At 40.4% G+C, this 24,775-nt stretch overlaps 1 protein-coding gene across 13 annotated transcripts in view; it reads left to right on the top strand.

The window, feature by feature from the left end:
• The window catches only part of CARMIL1 (capping protein regulator and myosin 1 linker 1), a 348,526-nt gene extending 326,999 nt beyond the window's left edge, over window positions 1-21,527 (top strand). For 7 of the 13 annotated variants that reach the window (XM_017878499.1, XM_017878501.1, XM_017878503.1 and 4 more), the window contains 6 exons: window positions 723-1,155; window positions 5,203-5,284; window positions 6,713-6,925; window positions 11,010-11,141; window positions 13,700-13,849; window positions 20,446-21,527. In XM_017878499.1, coding sequence (XP_017733988.1) covers window positions 723-1,155; window positions 5,203-5,284; window positions 6,713-6,925; window positions 11,010-11,141; window positions 13,700-13,849; window positions 20,446-20,624 — 1,189 coding nt within the window. In that variant the 3' untranslated portion in view covers window positions 20,625-21,527. Of the gene's footprint in view, window positions 1-722; window positions 1,156-5,202; window positions 5,285-6,712; window positions 6,926-11,009; window positions 11,142-13,336; window positions 13,362-13,699; window positions 13,850-20,445 lie in introns of those variants that run through there. The other 6 variants (XM_017878506.1, XM_017878508.1, XM_017878500.1 and 3 more) reach the window with 5 other exon arrangements.
• The last annotated feature ends 3,248 nt before the right edge of the window (window positions 21,528-24,775 follow it).

Genomic DNA, 24,775 nt, shown 5'->3' with positions numbered 1-24,775 from the left:
TTTGGAACCAAATTCAGGTTTAGCTGCTTGCCCCTCAAAAAGCCAAACACATGCGAAGCGAAGTTTGATTTATGCAAGTGACGACAGCTTGGGAGATGGCCAGACTCAAGTCCCAAAAAGCCATCTCAGATTTTCAGGCTGGCTAAAAGGGTTTTAAGGTGAAAGGCGGCATGAAAACTATGCACGGGAGTGGTGTGGGATGCCGGTGTGTTAGTTGTTTTCTGATGACTATCTTGAGTAATGGACCATTTGGAGGTCTGGTTGGTTTCCTCTTGGCAGAGGTTAGGTTATGGATTAACTACGTACCAATTTCTTCTCGGAAGGGAGAAAATTGCACCACCACCTCTGCTTTATGCCTGGATTGTTTCAAGATTACCCTTTGGAATTCTCAAGCAGAGCAGGTAGTTAGATACATATATAAAACAAGAAACAAAGGGAGGGAGGAGTTACTTTTCGAGTAAGCTAGCACACTGGCTGTACCAGTTACATTTTCATCTTTCATACTTAATGTTTGCGCACCTCAATTTTCTCACATGTGAATATGATGATGATATTCCACATTCCTTTCTGTTTCCTAAAGATAGTAACTCAAATCCACTTTTAAAAATGCTTCTGAATGGTTATTGTATATGTAGCAATCTCCATATTTATATTTTGACTGATTCTTGATGGAACTTATTTACAGTAAAAATAACAGATCTGTGTCTTGGTTTGAAATGCAGGAAATGGTCAACAAGAGGCTCAGAGTCTCATGAGCTTAATGAAGGAGGAGATGAAAAGAAAAAGCGAGATTCTCGGAAAAGTAGTGGCTTTCTCAACTTAATCAAATCCCGGTCCAAATCTGAGCGGCCACCAACAATCTTGATGACAGAAGAACCCTCCTCACCAAAAGGGGCCGTCAAAAGTCCACCTGTGGACTGTCCCAGGAAAGACACAAAGGCCACCGAGCACAATGGCAATTCTGAACGGATAGAGGAGATAAAAACACCTGACTCCTTTGAAGAGAGTCAAGGGGAAGAAATAGGGAAGGTGGAACGGAGTGACAGCAAGAGCAGCCCACAGGGCGGGCGGAGGTATGGGGTCCAGGTGATGGGCAGTGGTCTGCTGGCAGAGATGAAAGCCAAGCAAGAGAAGAGAGCTGCGTGTGCACAGAAGGTAAGGGTGGGCCTCTTTTTAATTAATTCATTTATTTGATATATAATAGATGCACATATTTTCATGGTGCATGTGATATTTTTATGTATGTCCATCACCTTAAACATTTAACTTTCCTTTATGCTGGGAATATTCAAATTACTCTCTTTTAGCTATTTTGAAATAGACAATAGATGATTGTTAACTAGAGCTACCCCACTGATCTGTCCAATACTAGATCTTGTTTCTTTTATCAGCTGTGTTTTTGTACCCATTTTGTACCTCTTTTCGTCTCCCCCCATGCCCCCACATTTCCTGCCCTCTGGTAGCCCCAATCTCCTCCTTGTCTTCGTGAGATAAGTGGGGTTCCTTTTGACTTGGTTGTCCTTGTTTGTCTTTTGCCCTCACTTGGTTTATTTGGGTGAGAAAATAAAAATAGCCTGTTGGTTAAATAGAAATCCAAAACCATAACTTACTGCTAAAGAACCTGCAGCACAGACTCTAAAGAAATGGCCACGTTTTCACTTTGGCCTGAGGGTCACACTCTTGTGGAGTGCCGGCATTCTAAGGTAGGCTTTGAAGACCCCAGTCTTTTCCCACCTGCCCAGGGGACTCCTGTGCATGTCATGGAAGCATGTCAGAGATGTTCCCGGGTCGGGGGAAATGCTCATGTCTGGGGGAAAAGACAGTCAGCTGAATACAAATGGAAGACTGAGGGTAATATTGAAGATAGGTGAACTACCAGAGGGAAATAAAACACTGAAACTAGATTATATATAAAATGGAAACTATTTTCTAACTTATTCCCTTTTCAAAACCTAAAAATTACTCTTTTCAAACCTAAGAATGCCTTGTTATATTCCAGATTTAAAAGACAAAAGAAATAACAGTCAAGGTATTCTATTAGAATTAATTGAATATTTGACCATTGATATAATCATCTGTTGCTACAAAGAAAACTTCATAGTTTAAAATTTGCTGAGTTCCCCCAAAATCTGACTTAAAACATTATTTATTCTTCGAACCTCCTTTTAAAGTGTAAGGAGTCTTTTTCACTTTCCTTTTTACCTCTGTTTTCTCCTGTCACTGCATGAAGGATTGTATCCGTGTGATAAAATGAACATACCCATGTGTAAGTCAGGTTATGGCTTCTGTGCATTATCTTGAGCTCCATTTTTTTACACAACTGGTTCTCCAAAGAAAGGATATCACCTGTCTATTTTATTTGAAGTACCACAATAAAACAGTTCATCCCGGTGAGCCCTTGACTTTCAGAAAGTAAACAATTAACTACATGGCATGTGTAAGGAGCTCTTTTATATGGCTTCTAAACAACCAATGTTTAAAAATTAAACTCCACTTCCCACCTGATCTTACAACTATTCACCAAAGTTCTCCCACCAACATCAACATTATTTAGCAATTCTCTAATTATAAATCCCTCCTAACTCACTGAGAAACCCTTAGAGTTGGGAGAGACCACATAACTATATCCTGCTCACTCAACAAAGGAGGCATGGTGTGATCCTCACTGGTCAGAATTCTGGGTAATACTACAACCATGTCATTAGTGAGTCAGATGCCAAAGGAAATGTTAAAATTTTAATGCATGTTGTGAATTTCTTTATAACAATGAATGTGCGGTTTTCATCAATATGCTGTTTATGTTTTTCATGATTAACAGTTTCTTTCTGGTGTAAAGATGACATGTGCTAGAGTGTTTTATTCATGTACTTTGGATTTGATATCTAAATCAGTGACAAAATCTTTATGGTTTTATATTTGTTTAGGGTTTACACAATATTAATGATCTCTTAGCGCCATCTAGTGTCAGTTTAAAACCACCATCGTTAAAAATTATTGCTATTTAAAATTCAGTCATGGGTCTTCTGTCAAAACATTAAATAATACAGTTTTTCAAAAATTAGCTTTAGAACATTTTTTTCCCCAAAGTACCATGACTGTATTCTTTATAAAGGTAGCAACAATTAGCATCAATGATCAGCATCAATGATTAGCATCAATTTTTTTATATATATAAAAAATACGTACAGTTCTTTTCTATATATATTATATTATATATATATATATAGAAACTCTTCTCTATATATAATAGAAAAGAACTGTAAGTATTAAGATATGACACTTCATTTATTGACAAAAGAGAGAAACAAGCAGTGAATACTTAAAGTTCATGTATTTTCCTCTGGGGCCTCCAAGACATCTGTCTACACACAAAGGCCATGGGCATTATATTATTTTATCCTTATTCCCCACAGTCAGTTTGGGATTTATAAATAACTTTAAAAATGTGGGAGGGAAAAGAAAACAACTCCCAGGATTGTTTTAGAGATGCAGGCAAATGAGGTGCCCCAGGTACACAGTTTAAGGAGGTCCTCACTTTCAGGTGCCTGCCCTGCACTTGGAGGAACCTGAAAGGGAAGGATGTGGAAGGGGACTTCATGGATGGTCCCCAGCCCTGTCCTCCAGGCACTTGTCCTGGGCACAGAGGGCTGGCATGGGGCTTCCTTTTTAGGAGATCACTTTTCCATAGTGATGTCAAATAATGTGCCTGTTTTAGCTGCAGTGCTTGTATACACATTTCCTCCTGGAAACCTGTTCAGCACCTCGCACTCATGACAGTGGAACTTTTGTCATCTTCCTGAGAAATTCCTCAGCCTTCCTGCCCCTTGGGTGCTTCCTTCTGATAGAGCCGGCACTCCTGGGGAGTGTGTGGCTGGAGTAGATTGATGATTTCAGGGAGTGAGGCTTTTCTCACCTGCATTTCAAATAATGCTTCCTGTATCATCAAACACAGTTTAAAGTTAGGAATTGACTGCAGAGCTTTTGAGGTTTGTCAGAAGCATGAGATGAGCAGGAACCAGTAGTCTGAAGGTCATACTGCCTTGGGAATCATCATGCCTCCTGGTCTACTGGTCCACCTTGTTTTTGCCTGTTAGATAAGAGGTAGATGTAGACCATCTTTGTCAATATAATTCTTAGATATTATGATGTAAACACCAGACTTTGCTTTCTATATCTTTTGTGGTATCTAAATGGCTCAATCTAGTGTAGACTTTCTAAACTTTCCACTCCTACCCCAAGACAGTGGCATTTTACTTTCCCCATCATCACCATCTTCACCATCACTAATTCCTCCCACCTGCAGATTTTTAAAAAATTTGTTCAGTCCTGTTCATCTGTATTTGTTTCCTAAATAATAGATCTGTGTCCTGTGGTTCTGCCTCAAAGCAAGGAAGACCTTGCCTGTTTCAGGACCCCTTTCATCTATATTATCATTGAGGTTGGAAAGGTTTCTGCTGCTTTGAAAATTATATATATGTATTTTTTTTTTTTAATAGATAAGGTCTTGCTCTGTCACCTAGGCTGGAGTACACTGGCACGATTATAGTTGACTGCAGCTTCAAACTCCTGGGGTTGGTCAGGTGATCCTCCTGCCTCAGCCTCCTGAGTAGCTGGGACTTCAGATGCATGCCATCATGCCTGGCTAATTCTGTTTTTTGCAGAGATGGGGGGGGCGGTCTCACTCTGTTGCCTAGGCTGGTCTCAAACGTGTGACCTCAAGCAATTCTCCCATCGTCCTGAGATAGATTACAGGCATGAGCCACTGCACTCAGCCAAAACTAGATTTTTGGAAACCAAACCTAGAGCAGATTCTGTAAATTTCTAGCATATAAGGGCCCTCATCACATAAAGCATCAGGGGCTGCAGAGCCTGCATAGATGTTCAACAAGGAAAACAGTAAAGGTCACCGAGCCCACTGACTTTCCCTGGCCCCGTGCACTTCTGTCCTGTGAGGAGCCTTCTGAGGAACCAAACCGGCCGCACTTTGGACCCCAAGGCTCTGACCGTAAACACAGAATAGAATGTGTTTCTCACAGCTTTGTCCCTGTAGGAGAGCCTATGGAGGCAGGTCAGGCATAGTCACCGTAACAGCAGCTGAGTTAAAGAGCCCTTCTTTGCTGTCATTTATTACCTGCATTGTTTTTTCACTTTTGCATTAAATAAATGTGCACTTTTTTGAGGGATGGTGCTTAAATTTTTCAGAAGCTTGGGAATGATGCTGTATCCCAGGATTCTTCCAGCCCAGCCTTGAGCAGCGTAGAACGGTTGGATGGAGGTGGGGCAGGTAAGTCAGGCCATTGCCATCATCCATTAGGAAAAATGCTTACCTTCCGATTGCAGGAGTCACGTGTGATTGACAGAAGAAAAATTTAAATGGGGAGGCAAGAACCGATCTCTTTGTTGTGTGTTCTCAGCTATCACCTGAAAGACGACATCCCTTACCTACCTTCCCCTGGGGTGCATCCTGCCCCACTGTAGCATTGTGCCTGGACAGGGCACTTTTTGATTTCCCAAAGGGAGGATATTCTGACTATTTTTTCACTGCAAACTCCTCAACTTTGAGCATTCTGGCAAAGTTAGGGGTGGGGCCAGCGTACAGGATCATGGCTGATGTATTTAAGAATAAGCCATGCATGATATATGGAAGATGGGTGGCTGTCTTATTTGGTATGAAAATATGCTTCCCTTGCAGCTTGAATATGCATGAAATCCAATATCACTTGTCCCTCTGACATTTTAGGTATAATAAAATAAGAAAATACCTTAGATGAAAACCGGAGAGTAGTGTGTTAACTGTGTGATAGAATCCTCATTTTGCTATTTGAGATTCTTATGCATAGCTACAGTATCTTGGTGCAGTAAGAGTTGGATGATAAATCACATTTTATGGGCTTATTTTTACCAGTTGTCTTGTTAAATTAAGGCAGCAGTATGGATGGAGGTGGGGGATGAGATGACATTTCTGGAGCTGTTCTCACTAAACATGAGATTGCAACCATCAGCATCCTCCTCCTCTCTTAGAAACTGCAGCCAGAGCCCTAACCGCCTGTTGTCCAGAACCAAGGCACTTACATTTGGTTATACCTGTACCTTGTGCCAGATCTGAGAAAGACCTGAACACTTCAAATGCCTGAAGAACCACTGTTTTCCTTGTATGTGATTACAGCACTGTACACTATTAAATATAAAAGCTTGTCAACCCTGGAATAGTCAGGGGTGATCAGAAAAGAAACAAAAAGTTTATTGCTTTTCTACAAAGAACATTACTCTTCCTCCAGCATGTTTTGATTTTAAAAACATGCTAGAACAGCATATTCTTAAAATATTCTTAAAACATCCGCCGAGACGGGCGGATCACGAGGTCAGGAGATCGAGACCATCCTGGCTAACACGGTGAAACCCCGTCTCTACTAAAATACAAAACTAGCCGGGCGAGGGGCGGGCGCCTGTAGTCCCAGCTACTCGGGAGGCTGAGGCAGGAGAATGGCGTAAACCCGGGAGGCGGAGCTTGCAGTGAGCTGAGATCTGGCCACTGCACTCCAGTCCGGGCGACAGAGCGAGACTCCGCCTCAAAAAAAAAAAAAAAAAAAAAAAAAAAAATCCATGAGAAACAATGGTAAATGATTATAGCAGTTTTGTACCAGACTTCTAGTTTCAAGTTACTGGCTTATTTGACCTTTGATTAATTTTAAAGTGGCCTTTTTCGTCTTAGTGCCTAAACTGCACCCAGGTCTTCCAGAGAACCGCTTTGGTTTGGGAACACCAGAAAAGAATACCAAAGCAGAACCCAAAGTGGAAGCAGGTTCCAGGTCTCGGAGCTCATCCAGCACACCTACAAGCCCGAAGCCCCTCCTGCAGTCCCCCAAACCCAGCCTGGCAGCACGGCCCGTCATCCCGCAGAAACCAAGAACCGCCTCACGGCCTGGTAAGAGTTTTGCACTTAGGGAGTTGCATTGTGACCAGGTAGCTTCCCAGAGCCAGCTGGATCAGATGCTGCAGGTGGTTTCAGGGGCAGCTGGTGAGCAAGGTACAGCGGCTTCTGCAGGAGGAGATCACAAGAAACCTGTGCAAAGCTGTGAAAGTGATGAGAGCTGAGGGATTCCTTTATTCAATGCTGAGCCCCACCATGTGTCAGAGTTGGGGACTCTGAGACTGCCCTTGCTTTCAGGGGTACAGGTTGGTTGGTAGGCAAGACAGGGACATCCATCTTTTGTCATGTTGACCCATCTGCAGTGCTTGGCTTGGCTTTCTGATACTTGTCTCCAGGGTGTTCAGACACTTTGAAAAGCAGCAGTTTAAGGATGAAGGCTACAAATGGGGAAGGCACAAGCTCTTCAGTTTTTATGGCATATTCTATGATGTATCAAGGGTTTAGAACAAGACTTGGCAAACAATGGGCCTGTTTTTGTAAATAGTTTTCCTGGACATAGCCATACGATTTGTACTGGTGTCATCTGGGGCTGTGGCTGTGCTACAGACGCGGAGTGGTGTGCTTGCAACAGGGCCATATGGCCTGCAAAATGTAAAATAATTACTCTTAGGCCCTTTATGAAAACGTTTGCTGACAATTAGTTTAGAGAACCTAATGATAGAAGAAACTTAAAAATATTAGAAATGGGTTGGTCTTCACCTTAGTCTCTCCTGCACAAAAGAAGTCCTGGTGTGGTAGTGCACACCTGTAGTCCCTGTTACTTGGGAGGCTGAGGTGGGAGGTTCATTTGAGCCTAGGAGTTTAGGCTGTCATCACAGTGTGACCACACCACTGTACTCCAGCCTGAGTGACAAGACCCTATCTCTTAAACACACACACACACATACATACACACACAGTTTTTTGTTTTTTGTTTTTTAACTTTCCATTGTAAGAATTTTCAAACATACACAAAAGTAGGATAGGTAATATAACAAAAGTTACATCAATTCTTCACCTCTTCCCCTTGTTCTCCCACAAAATTAGTCAAACAAGGATAAAAATAATATAGTCAGATCATCATCATGGCTAATCTTTGAGCACTTAACTGTGTCCTTGGCACTGTTGTAAGTGCTTTATGATGAACTCTCAATATCGTCATCACTGCTCCATTTTACAAATAAGGAATTTGAGGCATAGAGATACTGAGTTTGTCAAGTCACGCAGCTGGTGTGTCTGTGTAGCCGCCAGATGTTCTGACTCCACCAGCTGTCTTGGTAACTGTGTTTCTATTGACCTCTCCTCCATGGACATACATATTGTAAAGTAGGATGCACAGGTCATCCTAATAATTTATCAATGTGCAGATGATTTGGGTAGAATGAGCAAAAAGCTAGAATCCTGTGTCTCCAAACTTCTTCCACTTATGGTTCTTTCCCATGTTCCCTCATGTATTTTTTTCATTTCCCGGGGGGCCAGCCTGGATGATACTCCCTGGTCTTCGTAGCCCATTGGTCCCTTGAAAAAACCAGTAAACCGTCTCCAAAGAGAAGCCACAAAGAAAGGGTTGTACTGGCTTTACCTCAAGGAACTAAGCCTTGAAACAAACCCCTTAGTACTTCCTAAGTCTACTCAAACTTTTTCCCAAACCAAAGTTCTTTATGATGGGGAACACAAAAAATTTCTTGGTATACACACAATGTCTTCATGTAGAAGGAGTGGAGAGAATGGAGGCAGAGAAAATGGAAAAATGTTTTAATAGAAAGCAAAGCAAATAAGTTCTCCAAAGGAGGCTTGCTCCTAGCATTGTCATCAGCTAGGTGTGTCTCTAGTCTACAATAAAGAAACAGTTCTTATAAAATGAATCTAGTTTGTAGAGTAACCTAGTTTGTAGAGTACAGTAGGCGCCTCTTATCCAAGGTTTTGCTTTTTACAGTTTCAGTTATTCATGGTGCAGATATTGAGAGAGAGAGAGAGAGAGAGACCACATTCAGATAACTTTTATTATAGTATATTGTTACAATTATTCTATTACTGGGTTTTAGTGTTAATATCTTACTGTGCCTAATTTATACATTAAACTTTATTATAGGTGTGTGTGTAGGAAAAAACACAGCTTATGTAGGGTTCAGTACTATCCACAGTTTCAGGCATCCACTGGAGGTCTTGGATTGTATCCCATGTGGATAAAGGGGGACCACTCCCCAGTTTCTAATGCTGAATATAAAACTAGCTGAATTCCCAATATTCTGTTGCAAACAGTTTTATTTTGTTTATTTACTAAATGTGTTCATTTATTTCATAGCACTTAGTATATCAAGAATTATGTTAATAAACCCATGTTTTTGTAGAGCTTGGGAATTCAGCAGGCATTTTCTTTTTTCTTTTTTTTTTTTTCTTTTTTGAGACAGAGTCTCGCTCTGTCGCCCAGGCTGAAGTGCAGTGGCCGCATCTCAGCTCACTGCAAGCTCCACCTCCCAGGTTTACGCCATTCTCCTGCCTCAGCCTCCCGAGTAACTGGGACTACAGGTGCCCACCACCTCGCCCGGCTAGTTTTTTGTATTTTTTTAGTAGAGACGAGGTTTCACCGTGTTAGCCAGGATGGTCTCAATCTCCTGACCTCGTGATCCACCCATCTCAGCCTCCCAAAGTGCTGGGATTACAGGCTTGAGCCACCACGCCCAGCCATCAGCAGGCATTTTCAAATACACCATCTCATTTCCTCTCCGCCACAGCTCTGACAGCTTGTGAAGGCGGATAGTGTTATCTCCACATGTCTTATCACATCCCTGCTTATTTTGGTTAAGCAAGTAGGCAACTGGAAGTGTAAGACTGAAGATGAACCTTGCTGTAGATTGTCTTCTACATGCACAGATACTCACACACTAACTTAAGAACCACCTTGCTGGTAACAGCAAAGGAAGGAGCAAGATCCAGTAGTCAGAGGTGTCCACTCTTTTGGCTTCCCTGGGCCACATTGGAAGAATTGTCTTGGGACACACACGAAATATGCTAACACTAACAATAGCTGATTACTTTAAAAAAAAAAAAAAAGCAAAATAATCTTGTAATGTTTTAAGAAAGTTTACAAGTTTGTGTTGGGCTGCATTCAAAGCCAACCTGGGCCGCATCCTTGTTCAATCCTGTGGGCCATGGCTTGGACAAGCTTGTGGTAGATCCTTTCAATTAGGGTGAAACAGCCCTGATGTTTGAATTAAGAGACTAGAATTGGCCGGGCTCGGTGGCTCACACCTGTAATCCCAACACTTTGGGAGGCCAAGGCGGGTGGATCATGAGGTCAGGAGATCGAGACCATCCTGGCTAACATGATGAAACCCCGTCTCTCCTAAAAATACAAAAAATTAGCCTGGCATGGTGGCACGCACCTGTAATCCTAGCTACTTGGGAGGCAGAGGCAGGAGAATCGCTTGAACCCGGGAGGCAGAGGTTGCAGTGAGCCGGAATCATACCACTGCACTCCAGCCTGGGCAACAGAACAAGACTCTGTCTCAAAAAAAAAAAAAAAAAGAAAGAAAAGAGACTAGAATTCTAGTCCTAGCTATTTTGTCATCTTTTTCATTTTTAAGCTCTTCATTTGTCCAGTGACCAAAGTTTTTTCTGGTTCTAAAAGACCATGATTCCAAATTTTTGTTAGTGACCTACATATATGCATGCATGCATACACATATACACATATGTATAGTGACTATTGTACTGGGTTTGACAACAGGTAAAGGCAGTGTCTTGTAAGTATTACATATTTTATGAAAACCAAACAGGCTTTGTGTTTAAGTCAGAAGGAACATGTGGTTCACTGACAGTCTGATTTTCAAATATCAGCGCATTGAAATTCTTGATCTACAGGATAGATTCATATCTTTTCAGATACTAACTTTTTATAAGTATTCATTGGTTTTCCCTTTTGTTTGTGGATGTAACTTCACTGAGCAAAGACACAAAACTAATTTTTGGCCAGAAAAATTCTATGATGCTTTCTTTTCTTTTAAATGACCTATTTATATATATAGATTTACCAGGCTTTATGTTCTTGGAATCCAGTTTGTAGAACGGTTTGAGTCACGTGTTTGTGCCTCCTTAGATGACATTCCAGACTCTCCATCTAGCCCGAAAGTTGCCCTTCTTCCACCTGTCCTGAAAAAAGTTCCTTCAGACAAAGAGAGAGATGGCCAGAGTAGCCCCCAGCCCAGCCCCAGGACATTTTCACAGGAAGGTAAGGATTTCTTTTCTCTGGGTTAGCTCTCCCCAAGGAGGGACATTTCAAAATAAAGGAATTCATTTTGGACTTTACTGATATCTTAGAGTTTGTTAAAGTCAACATTCCTTGGGTTAACTTTTTGGAAATAGAGTAGTTTCTTAGTTCAGAAACTTGATTCAGCATGATTGATGACATTGGATCTTAATGACAAATGAAAAAAGCAGCTGAGATACCCAACCAAAGGTCTAACTTATTTGCAAGAGTAATTTCTAGATGCTTCTGAACTGACTTCCAGCATGTTAGGAGCTCCTTAAACATGATTTTATGATGTATTTGGGGCTACATATAGATTTCTGAGTCCCATTATTTTCAACGAAATCTTTTCCTACACGTGGTAAATCACTACTGCAGTAGTTCTGGAGCAGCACCCCCGGGCCTGAGCCAACTTGCAGCTCACTCATGGTGCTCGCTGAGTCACAAGGTCAGATGTTCCTCACTCTCAGAAGTGTGGTGCAGACGTGGACATTCTCAGGGCGACTTTGCACCAGTTTGCTCCTTCTAATTTGCTGAGGTAGAAGCACAGCAAGCTAATCCTGTGACAAGAATGCTTTCTTCCCAAATCAGATTGAGCTGTTACCAGTTACTATCAGAGGTGAGGCATGGTTGTGGCTTCGGCACCCATGCCATTTCTTTTAAATGTGTGATTGACTTTGGGGTTCTGTCGTATGTAATGTATAGTGTAAATGCCATCTCTGAGCCCCACCTATAAGGAAATTCTAGAGCTACACAAGTCGTCTACACCCAGAAGGCTCTCATTGTGGTTTGGAGTTGCTGTGTTTTATTTTAGATTTATTTAATGCTTTAGAATCCTTTGATCTCTCTGACTGTTTTCTTCCTACAATGGCCTGTTTTCTTTTATTGATAATAGTATTGGGTTGAAGTTAATAGAAAGTGTTACTGAGTACAGTACTGTCTTTGTGGCTTGGAAATCTAATAAAAACAGTAACACTGCCTGCTTTCTCATCTCCATCCTACAGATTTATTTGTTGGGTAGAAGCTTTACTCACCTATTTGCTATAAATAAAAGATGGTAGGGTTGAGACCAAAGCTGCTAAACCACTTCTGCCAAATAGAGAAACTAAAGCTTTCGAAAAGTAGCTGGTATCTATAGTCATTTTACATGAGGTAGATAAATACAGGGTTCAGTATTATAACCAAAGCCTTTGGAAGACTTGGTATAAAAGGAAGGACCTTTGGTGGTGCCAGCTCAGAGAGACTTGAGCCAGCAGATATTTTCTGACAGTCCAGTTCTCACCACAGAGTGCCTCCCCCATTCCTACCCTAATTTTCCATCCTTTCTGCAACTGCTAACTTTATGTCTTTACTTTTAAGGAAGTGTTGAAAATGCCCAAAAGAGTTCAGTTGGAGAGAAAAAGAAAGGTGAGGAAGGGATGGTAGTGCTAAGTAGGAATGTTCATCTATCTTGTCTGAAGCAATTGAAATATTGAAGGATTTACAAAAGTAGAAAAAAGATCAGAAGGTTGAATACAAAAATCATTCTTTTAACATTTCTGGAAAACAATGTTTTCTAGATGTCTATAAATGATCAAAACAGGGCCTAGAGTAACCCACCAGCCTAACAAGTGCAAATATATATCATGGAGCCTCTCCAGTTAACAAAGTCGGGGAGATAGTGGATACTGCTGCAGGCTTTTAGCTGCTGTGAAAAAGTCGAGTGTTCTTTCCCCAGGAAGTTAGAGATAGAATGTGTTGCTCCTTAAATGTTTTAGAGCTTTAGGGGTGGATGTTTGATCCCCTTCCTCATCCTTCTCCCTCCCCTAGTAGCAAATCTTAGGAATGGCTCCCACGCCCTTCTTTCCAGTCAGACGGTAGGGATGGCTGAGCTGTGGAGACCATCACTTTCCCACCTGGGATCCTGAATAAGTTAATCATAGACATCATCCTGATGTTATCACTTGGTATTGAAATTGGACTGAAAATATACATGAAGTCTGGGAACAGTCTGTAAGTGTCTGAGGTGGTAAGATTTTGACTATCAGCTTGTCCGCTAAGGTGGCCCAGAGTGGCAGCCATTTGTGAGTCCTATCTTTTTCTTTATAAACTGTCCATATTGTGCTCATTTCTGTTTTCTTATCTGTTATTCATGCTGGTTACTTCATTTCCCTGTTCTTTGCCTCCCTTTGGACTAGCGTGCCCAACTAATTTCTGAAGCAGGTAAATTGCTATGATTCTTCTGGATTATTCCCTAGTGAATGTGATTTTCATTAATCCATCATGGTATCAAAATGATAATACTGGGGCCTTTTTGTTAATACTTTTTTGGGGCAGAATCAGAGCTCACCTCATTTTGCACGACATTTCCATAATGTTGGCTGTTGAATTCTGTAGATAATGATGTATATCTGCCCAGGACCAACACTGTGGGTTCCTTGAATCCTAAGTGGGGTGGGTAAGCTGATATTTAATTTTTAATATTTACATTTTTAAATATTAATGTCAACACATTGATGTATGTGCTAATATAAAGGGTAAAATAAATCCCTTTTCCTCAGTAGTGCAAAGAGGAGATTATTACAAAAGACATTCAGATCATGACAGTGGCAAGCCTTCCAGTAGAGGGAAAAGATCTTCAAAACTGTACTCCACCATTGCAGAAGAGGAAGTGAATGCAATTGGGCACAGGAAGTCACAGCCAACAAATGGTTAGAGCCTTCGATTATCATCCCTCACTGACCCGAAGCTTATGAACTGGCACTAACAAAAACAAACTATAATTGAGTAAATTCTGTCGTGGGACTGGGTCATACAAGAGAGTCATACGAGAGAGTTTTTTTGTTTTGTTTTGTTTTTTGATTTTCTAAATGTCAACAGGATGGTCCTTTTATTTGTGATAAAAAATATTGACTTAAAAATCTAAAATTAGAAATTCTTATGAGGAAGATCAAGTTACTTTGGTGACTTGTCCTTTCAAATTTTTGTGATCATGCAAGTTTATTTTATAATTGGGGTTAGACCTCCTATTCTCTTCCTTTATATCTTTACTGTCCTGTTAGGTTTCAGCTGTGGTTGGATCAGAGATTCTTAGAATGACAAGAGTTTATATCCTTAGAGAATATTGGCCTAACATCTTACATTCTTTCAGGAAAGGATCAATAAAAAGTCACTGACTCAATGCAGACGTTGGGTCATGCACATGATCTTTCAGTGGACATTTTATCACCCTTTAGTAAGAAAGAAAAAGTACCAATTAACTTGTCAACCTTCAGGAACAATTTATTCCATTTTCTAGAAGTTTCTCTCTGACGTCTGTCTTTCTTTTGGCCCTGTAGTAAATTCTGTAATGTACTGTTCACGTGAGAACAATCCCAAGCGACAGAAAGGAGACAGATTTCAAATCAGCTTTGCCCTCCAATGGGAAATTTAAGAACAAGTATTGCTGACTCAGAGGAAAAAATGTCTTTTTTTGTGCCTAAAGTACTCATCTCCTCCCTGGTTAATACAATAATTTTTTTTTATAAATATGACTTCAAAAATCCATTAAAGGAAATCTTAGTACCTGTAAATAATGTAACATATTCTGGTGTGTGAGATTTCTTTAAAGGATTTCTGCTCTTGGAATGAGGCTCTTTTCTTTCTGTGAAACTGTCAGGAGTTAATAGATGCATGTATTTAGGCTCCCAGGGATTAGGTGTGGCCCAGCATTCAGGCTGTAACACCATGTCCTTCACTGCCTCCCAAGAAAGCATTTCAGAATACAAGTTAATGGGAGTGACCTTATTATAGGGATACCTTCTCTTATTCTCTTATTGCAAAGGGATAAACTATTCTTGAATTTTCACACTTTACTATTGATAATAAACTTCTTGTGATACACTTCACAGCTTAACAGCCCAATGAGTTATGATACCTGAAGTGGGAACTGTTGTCTTTGAGAACGTTCCTTGATATAGGTTTTAAAACAAAAAAGCATCTACCAACTGCCTGCCAGGGACAATGTTTGGACCCTGCCTTCTGAGCCAGTGCCATGGGCTCAGCCACGTGTGCTCACTTGCCTGGGGTTCCAGCATGTACTAGCTAGGTGGCGGGGTGGGTTAAAGACACCTCTCAGAGCATAAAGCAGAGTCTGCAGGACACGTAAGGATAAAACATTCTGCTTGGGCTGGGTAGCTCCTGCCCTAGAGAAAGCCAGTTGAGTTGACCCTTTACTTTTACAGAATTCCTATGTAGTGGATTTGTTTATAGACATATAGTTACAGTAGCTCCTCTCTACAAGAAAGTTTCTCTCATATTGCCAAGAAAATCCCTATCTTCAGTCCTAGAAAAGTTACATAAATGAACACCTAAGACATTTATTTTCTGATGAGTTATTTTTGAGAATTTATTAGGCCAGAATCTCTGTCTCTATATTGCCCCTTTTGTTAAGGGCACCTAAGGTTGCAAAGATGTTTCTGGATTCTGGAGCTTTACATTTGAACTATTGTTTTCATTGACTTATATCAGTTGATTATTAACAAAGCATCATTGATGCAATGTTCCTTCTTCAAGAGGCCACTAAAAACACTTCATACAAAACAAAAAGAGACGCTCCCCTGCTACCTGCCGCCCAGTGCCTATTGATCATCCAGTGAGGCTTTGCGTTAGAGTAAAAAGAGGATAAACACTGAGATAACCCACATTATAGAAAAGCAAGGAGAAGAGATTCTATATCTGTCTCAGATTTGTTCATAACCTCTTTAGCTTAAAATTCTCGTTGTGAGGAGCTGGTCAAATTTTGGTGGAATTAAATAGGACCATCTTGTATTTACTTTTCTGCTTTGATTTCTTGAAATAATGACAGGCATTAAGAAGTACTTTTTACAGGAGCTTCAATTAAAGTGATTTTGTGCGTAATATTTTAATTTTGTTTTGTTAGTGCCGATTCCTAGCACTTGACTGTCTTTACCTTTGAGAATTGAGTAGCAGTCTGCTTTCTGAATAGTTCCTGCTTAAAAAAAAATTTAGTGAATTAATTCTATTAAATAATTGCATGTACTTTAAGTCTTTTAAGAGCAGCTTTGTTTATGCTAAAACAGCCTTATTTTCCTAAAGTATGTATTCATGAAACAAACAGAGGCTATTATTCTCAAATATTGTTCTCAAAGCATGCTGCGTATTTTTATCATGAATATTATGTTTTGTGTGGCTATTATATTGATTTGATAGACAAAATGCTTAATTTCTTTTACTAGAAATATTTGTAAGCACATCTTTTTCCATTTCATATTATTTCCTCTCTACATTTAATTATAAGTTGTGATGTTTTTATAAGTGTATATCCTATTTTCTCGAAGAAAATAGTTGATTTTGGCTTTGAATGCATTGTAATGGCCCCTGTTTGTACAGGGCATCTGATTCTAAGATTCCTTTTATATATCACTTGCCTCTTCCATAATCCAAGCTGCAGCCAATAAATACTTGGCTGTGACTTGCAGTCTGTAAGCCAGTGCTCTGCTCTACTTTTTCCACCAGATTCAAGTTCTGCTTCCACTAAGTGAGTTCTTAAAGATAAATTTAATGGTTGGCATGTTGGGCTCTTGCTAGAAAGTATAAAAAAATCAGGGCCAACTACTGAATACTATTTTCAGGTCATCATAGTGTTTTTCTCCTGGAAAATACGGATGTCAGTGGAGCTTACAATGGAGAAAATACCAAATTTTCATATGATTCTCTAACTCTGCATTTATATGCATGTTTCAGAAGCTTTAAAATTATCACATATATGCAATGTCAAATCATCTTCAAGAATGGCAGACTTCATGTTTGAGCCTCTCTGTACCAGTTTTTGCCGCTATAGACAGGATGTGTATATACATGGAGTGTTTGTGTTTAATAAATTACCTGTTCATTTACTTGAGTATCTTCTATTAGTTAACTTTAATGGTATTTAAAATAGTGATAAATATGTATATAGACACATGCAGAGATGCTCCAGCACTCTTAACAAATACTTGCATTGAAGAAGTGTTTGTGAAACAACTGGATTTTTTTCACCCTGTGTAAAAGCAAGCATGAACTCAAGCTGCCTAAGAGGAGGTCTGTCTGAATTTGTAAAACGTCTAAATCTTATAAATACATTAAAAATAAATTCTAGCCAGGCACAGTGGTTCACATCTGTAATCCCAGCACTTTGGGAGGCTGAGGCTGGAGGATCACTTGAGGCCAGGGGTTTGAGACCAGCCTGGGCAACAAATGAGTTGTCTATACAAAAATAAAAATAAAAAATTAGCTGGGTGTGGTGAAAAGGTACACCTGTAGTCTCCGCTACTCTGGAAGCTGAGACAGGAGGATCACTTGAGCCCAGGAGTTTGAGGCTACAGTGAGCTATGACTGGCGCCACTGAATTCCAGCCTGGACAACAGAGTGAGACTCAGTATCTATAAATGAATAAATGCTTGCATGCGTACATACATGCATACATTCTGGAGTTTTAAGTTTCAAAAGGATGTAATTCTATTGAGACCATCTTTTAATAGAAGCCTGACTAAACCTACTTCAATATAGTTGTAGTCAACATCTTAATTACATGCAATCAAATAGATGTTCCCTTAAGGGCTGGAAAGCAAACGGCAAAGAACATTCCCCCTACAAAGTTGTTCACATTAGGGATCTGGACTAATAAGGCTGGAGACTAGAAGGCCAAGTGCTTTGACCTTCAAACTCATCACATTAATTGCATAACTTTAAGTCCTTGATCTCACTGTGCCTCGATTTTCCTATCGTTGAATGGTGCTTACCTACTATACTAAGAACATGTCAGCCTGGTATAGTCTCATTATCACATGCACATTCACAGTTGGTAGAGTTTAATCAATGGAGGTGAATATAATTAGAATGAATTTCTAAATAAAGTCACCACCATAGGGAAATTCTTTGACAGCCCTCTTGAAAGTATGTATTATTTTTCCTCCTACAGTCCCTGAGTCTTGGAGAATTCGGAAGCCCAGTGTCAGTGACTCAAAAGAATCAGCATTTAGGTGGAGACTGAAGGGCAACCTACTTTTTGCAGGAAGATTTCTATGTTGGATTTCTTTGAATTTTAATCATGCCTGCTCTAATGACCCTGGTCTATAGGGTTATCTCAGTTTTTTATCTGTGACATAAACATTTTGGTTTCTTGAATTTCTCCATTTTTAGAAAGTACTCTTATGTCATGTCATACAACATGAGTTAGACCCAAGATTGCCAGGAAACAAAAACATTGGGAAGAATGGAAAGTTTGATTATCCTTTAAATCTAAGAATTAGAACAAATATATTTGCTCTGAAGACAAATGAGCAGTATATTGTATTTGTTTCTTCCCTTGAACCTGTAGTGTATTTTTGAGTCATTTAATATAGAGGAAGAACTTATTTTGGTTTTAAAACAATGAAAAATATTTTCTAGAAGATACCAAAGGAAATGCTCTAGTTTGAGGTTGGGTTTATTGTAAAAAGTTTTCAGGGTGAAGATAATACAAGTCTTCCCTACCTTCTTTTGTTCTTAGTAATTAAAGGATTCTTTGTCTATTAGTATCAAATTGGTTTTGTGATAAAGAGCAAAATATTTATAGATATTTATGCACCTTCATTCTCCAAACCTGGCTTACTGACAGCTTTGAAAGGACCAAACAAGTGCATTTAATTTTTTTACCCAACACAAGCTTAAAAATAGAAATTGTACTTCAGTTTGGGTGACAGAGCAAGACCCCATTTCTAAAAAGAAAAGAAAAAATAATAGAATCAATGATAATATTTATTTGTTGCTTTCTTCCCCTGATTTGAGAATTTGCCTGAATCTGTTACACAAAAGAAGTCACAATTTAAGAAATTACCTACTTTTATTATCAGATTTGAAAGGTTTTTTTCTTTTCAGAGTTTTGAGTCATTTCAATTTAATCTCATTAACTAAAAATTTAAATTTTTATTGTCTAAATAGCAGAATCTGGCTCTAATACCAGTTTTGGCAAGAGAAGTACTCTATTAGGTTTGCATTTTGACTATTAGGTTTAATGAGCTTTCACTTCCTGAAACACTCTTCAGTGGGTTCATCATTTTAATAGCCAGCTCCTGGCAAGATGAGTTTTGTTTTTTGGGGTTCTTTTTTTTTAGCAGAATGCAAAAATCAAGTGATTAGAAGCATCAAGTGAATCCTATAACTTTTGAAGGACTGATGCAGTGTGTTCCTGGTTAGATCATTTGTAGTTCCAAGTGATGAGGTAGCTGTACTCTTCCTTCAAGCTGGCACAAAGTGTGTAGGTTTAGTATTTTTAGCTCAAGAGCTGTCTATACAATATACAAGATAAATAGTATTTAATAATCCTTAATAGCTATGCTCGAGTACAGCATCCAAACCTTTTCCCCAGGTATCATAGCAGTGAAGCCATGTTGTAGTTGGAAAGAACATAGGCTTTGGAGAGACAGATCTAGTTTAAATCCTGGTTTCAAGTTTTACAAAACCTACCTTACAGAAGATAATTGTGAGGAATAGTGATAATAAAACAGAGAGTGCCTAACACATAACAGAGGCTCCGTTCCAGTAATGATTCTCCCACCATTGCTTTATAAAGCCTCAGTGGATTCTTCAGATTTATTTGTAATCAGAGCAGGCAACAATAATGGTAATGCTTTTACCTGGAGGGTGATTCCAAAATGGCTGATTGTGTCATAGGCAGTATTTAATGCATTTTCACTAGACTTTACAGTATTTATTTCCTAGAGGGTGAAACTGAGGTTTTCTGAGTCACAGAAAGGTCTGACAAAGACTCCTGAGGCCTTTGCTGATATCCTGCCCCACAATCAGGAATGACAAACCCCAAATCATCTGCAGAAGGCATCGAATGGGACATCTGTCAGTCCAGCATCTCCTCAAGGCTCTGTCTGCCCTGTTCTCTCTGCTGCATGAGGGGGCAGCTACGACTGAGGAGGTCACCTGGGGCAGAACCACTTCAAAGCCCTCCTCCCTCCTGGCATCTCCCTCCACTTCCTCACCATCCTTGCCTGGGGGATCCTCACCTCAGATTCTTACCCACATCTATGAGAGGTTCACCCTGTCATAGACTGTATTTTTGTGTGTGTTTTCTCATTTTGTTTCTGCTTTGTTGGTTTGTTTTACATTTCTGTCTAGAGTCTCTAAACATAATAGCAAGTTTGTTTCTGAGAAAGTTCACGCTGTTCCCCTCCCCTCCTGCAAACATTCAAGGCTACTGCATCTCAGCCCATTGTCAGTTAGGCCAATGGTATTATTTTGTCAATAAACTGTGCGACTTTTCTTTTTATTTCAGTTTCAAGGAGAAGCTGGGGCCAGCAGGCCCAGGAGTATCAAGAACAAAAGCAACGGTCCTCCAGTAAAGATGGCCATCAAGGCAGCAAATCTAGTGACTCTGGAGAAGAAGCAGAAAAGAGTTTATTTTGTGTAAAGGTCACCCACGCAGAAGTCTTCCTGTGCAGGGTGCTTTGGTAGCCATCAGAGAGGAACCAAGGGCACCACCTCTTCTTCCCAGACGTTCTTCTCTTGGTGCTTTATTCTCTTCTTTTTCTTTATTTCTCCCCTACCCCCATCCCCTGCCTTTTTTTTTTTTTTTTTTTTTTTTTTTTTTGTATAGAAACAGATCCATTTCTTGGTAATCAAATCACGTTTGTTTGGTCTTCCTCCAACCCTTCGCATTTGGTTTCTAAACATTCCTTCATATGCCTTTAATGAAAGCCAGCAATTATCCCATGGGCCCTACTTGAATTTCTCTGAGGCAGCTACAGATTGCCCTGCAAGATGAGTTTTTGGAGATAAATGAAATAACTGGACACACACTCACACAAGTAACACCACAGCAAACCTCAGAGTACTGCTGAGTGTACCTGTGTCAAATCCACACAGGACTCAATATAACAATTTATTCTTGATGTATGCAATTGCACATTGTAATTATATTAACAGAGCACACTAATAATTTGTATAAATTATATATATTAGATCTTGGGTATGGTTTTTACCTTCTCCCATGGGAAACTTCTTCCTTCCTGATGTGGAATTGTACATTTAAAGCTTGGTCGGTGACCTTTGCATACCGTCAACGAGCACAGCTAAGAACAGAGTGAGAGAGACCTGCGGCTGATTTTACCATGTGCCCTGATTAATGTATATAGTTGATTGGAATGAGGTTTTATGAATATTCATGTTTTTGAAGGCCTTTAATTTCTGTCTGCATATTAGCTTTTAATGTGTGATTTTAAGAGAGAATACTTTGACAACTGTAAAAATCAAAATACTACTCTATAAGACATTTCACAAATATTCACTTACATTACAGGCTGGAAGTATTTTATTCATATGTATATTTATACCAATAAAATGATTTTACAAGTGGAATTTGGGCCTTCTCCAGTTACATTTTTAGTTTGGACTGGCTCAGGGTGGTGAACTTTGGTTTTGTTTCCAAAATCCAAAATAATCAATGTTCTCAGATAAGGAATCTGGGATAACTTACTAGTGCCACTGCCTGTTTTCACCCTTGGGAAAAATGATCAAATTTACCAGAAGAATATAGAATTATGAGTTTGATCCAGCTCCCATTACCCTGCATAAGGGTCATATGAGGGATGCAAGTGTGAGCAAAGAAGTATGATTTGAAGAGTTGCCAGCAGTGGTTATCTATTGGAAAGAAGAATGATGGAAGGTGGGGTTGGCATGACATGACTATTTCCCTCATCATCCTCCACTAGCCCTCTCCCCAACTCAGGTGCCTGGCATATGAGTAAGTGCCCATAATGTAGACCAGATGGTTTGCTGCCTTTGCGTGACTTCATGAGGGCAGAAAGACACAAGATTGCTTCCTCCAGCTGTAGCTCTGCCGTCATAAAACAGAAAGTACTCACAGAGCAATCAGGTTCACATTCACTTAGAATGCTATGCGGTAAAAGGCACACATGCTGCTGGTTAGCACTTCTCTCTGAGTTTCAGCATGAGAACTATTCTCAAAGAGACAGTCGAGAGAAGCCCAGGTAGTGAATAGCCTTGGTGCTTTATTATGGAGTTGGATCCTGATTCTATGCAGTAGGAGCCATTGCATTTTTTAAAGCAATAATGTAATCAGAGCTAAAATTATAAAGGTAAACCCTATAGACTAGAGATAGGCATCCAGTGAAGTGGCTGAGCAAGGATTCTTAATCATTTTCCCTCTCCTTATGGTGGTCAAGAGGTGCCCACTCAGATGCTCCTTCAAGAGAACTTGGCTATGGGGAGCACATGGGGGCCGACCATGGCTAACAGCTTCCAGCTGCAACACCTTCAGACCCTCTACAGTGGTGATGCTGCAGCTAGGCCACCCCCACTCTCCCTGCCAACCACCGAGGATGGTTGGTTCGCTAGAGCTGCCCAACACAGGACTCTACTGAGCAACTTTTGCTCTAGGGCCCTCCTCTGGTCTGGCCAAGGCTTTCTCGGAGCTGCACCAAAGCTCTCCCTACCTACATCTCCTTTCCTCCTTCCCAATCTTCTACAGGTGATCAACCTGAATAAGGTCTGAAGGCACTCCCTGCAACTGCTCCCTCCACTTTTATCCTTCCCAGCAATTTCCCCCAGTAAATAAATATTCTACGGTCTAATCCCATCTGGGCACATGCTGCTTGGAGAACCTGAACTGACACACTTCTCCATATTCTCTCACCGTAGATCAAGAATACCTGCACTTTGGGAGGCCAAGGTGGATGGATGAACTTTGAGATAGGGAGTTTGAGACCAGCCTGGCCAACATGATGAAACCCCATCTCTACTAAAAATACAAAAATTAGCCGGGCTTGGTGGTGGGTACCTGTAATCCCAGCTACTCAGGAGCCTGAGGAAAGAGACTGGCTTGAACCTGGGAGGCGGAGGTTGCGGTGAGCTGAGATCATACCACTGCATGCCAGCCTGGGTGACAAAGACTCCGTCTTAAAACAAAAAAAAAAATCACACACACATGGAAAGGCAGCTTTACCATGTACATCTGCTGTGCTGGTGACTAGCAGATCTTTCCTCAAAATGTGTGGGCCTTTGTGTTTGTTTTGTGAATATATTATAATTTGTGCTATGTCCCTAAAAGAAAGATGCCCTTAAGGCAGAGTGGACTAACTGACTTCTCGAGGTCCTTTGGGATTTTGATACAACAGATAACACATTGATTCCCGTTACCCTTGTAAAGTGTCAGTAGAAGTGAAGAGAACCATTCTTGCATCCAGGAACGCAGTGAAGCTAAGTGCTGGAGCAGCAGTGGAGCCCATCAGGAGCTGCGGGTCCCAGAGAGCCCACTCGGACCAGCCAGATGGCGGTAGGGGGTGCTGGTCATGGAGCAAGGGTTGAAGCCTCCTAGAAAACCCCTAGAATACTAAACCTCACATATTCTTTTTTCTGTTTGTGCCATGCACAAGACCTAAATTAAGAATGAGAAGGTTTCCAGCTGCATCCATGTCCCTACAAAGGACATGAACTCATCCTTTTTTATGGCTGCATAGTATTCCATGGTGTATATGTGCCACATTTTCTTAATCCAGTCTGTCATTGATGGACATTTGGGTTGGTTCCAAGTCTTTGCTATTGTGAATAGTGCCGCAATAAACTTGTGTGCATGTGTCATTATAGCAGCATGATTTATAATCCTTTGGGGAACTGAACAATGAGAACACTTGGACACAGGAAAGGGAACATCACACACCAGGGCCTGTTGTGGGGTGGGGGGAGTGGGGAGGGATAACAGGAGATATACCTAATGTAAATGATGAGTTAATGGGGGCAGCACACCAACATGGCACATGTGTACATATGTAACAAACCTGCACGTTGTGCACACATACCCTAGAACTTAAAGTATAATAAAAAAGAAAAAAAATCTTTTAAAAATGCAGACTGTAAAAAAAAATAAATAAAAACGCACACACACAAAAGAATGAGAGATTTCATAATCACCTCTCCGATATACTAAGCAGGGGCCAAATAATCTAGGAACTGTTTGGTCACTTATTTTGGGAATGCATTCATTGTGCAGCTTTTGAACAGGCTGACTTTCCAATCTTATTTTTCTTTAACATCGGTCAGTGTCGGTGTCTACCAGCACAGGCCATTGGCCAGCAGTTGATCAGGCATGTGTCAAGTATTGGAGAGAACTCAATCGCAATTAAAAATTGGCAACTAAAAATCCCAGAAGAGGATAACGCGCACGTGCTTCAATTAGGAAGGGGCAAACAGCTTGCAGTGGGTAAGATATTCTCATGACTTTGACCCTGCCCTGTGTTGGCTCATTTCCCCACGTGATCCAGTGCCTTTTGTTGACTGTTCACTTTAACACTCCATATGCAAAACAGCATTTCCAGAGAAAACAGCTTTTCAACTGAAGGGAAAACAGAATATATATATATATGTGTGTGTGTGTGTGTGTGTATGTGTGTGTGTGTGTGTGTGTATGTGTGTGTATATGTGTGTGTGTGTGTATGTGTGTGTGTGTGTGTGTGTGTGTGTGTGTGTGTGTGTGTGTGTGTGTGTGTGTGTGTGTATGTGTGTGTGTGTGTGTGTGTGTGTGTGTGTGTGTGTGTGTATGTGTGTGTATGTGTGTGTGTGTGTGTGTGTGTGTGTGTGTGTATATATGT

Source organism: Rhinopithecus bieti, unplaced genomic scaffold (genome assembly GCF_001698545.2).
Source record: "Rhinopithecus bieti isolate Rb0 unplaced genomic scaffold, ASM169854v2 scaffold_11110, whole genome shotgun sequence".
Classification (NCBI taxonomy): Eukaryota; Metazoa; Chordata; class Mammalia; order Primates; family Cercopithecidae; genus Rhinopithecus; species Rhinopithecus bieti.
Note: the sequence above shows the minus strand (reverse complement) of the source record. Positions and strands in the feature narration are given on the sequence as shown.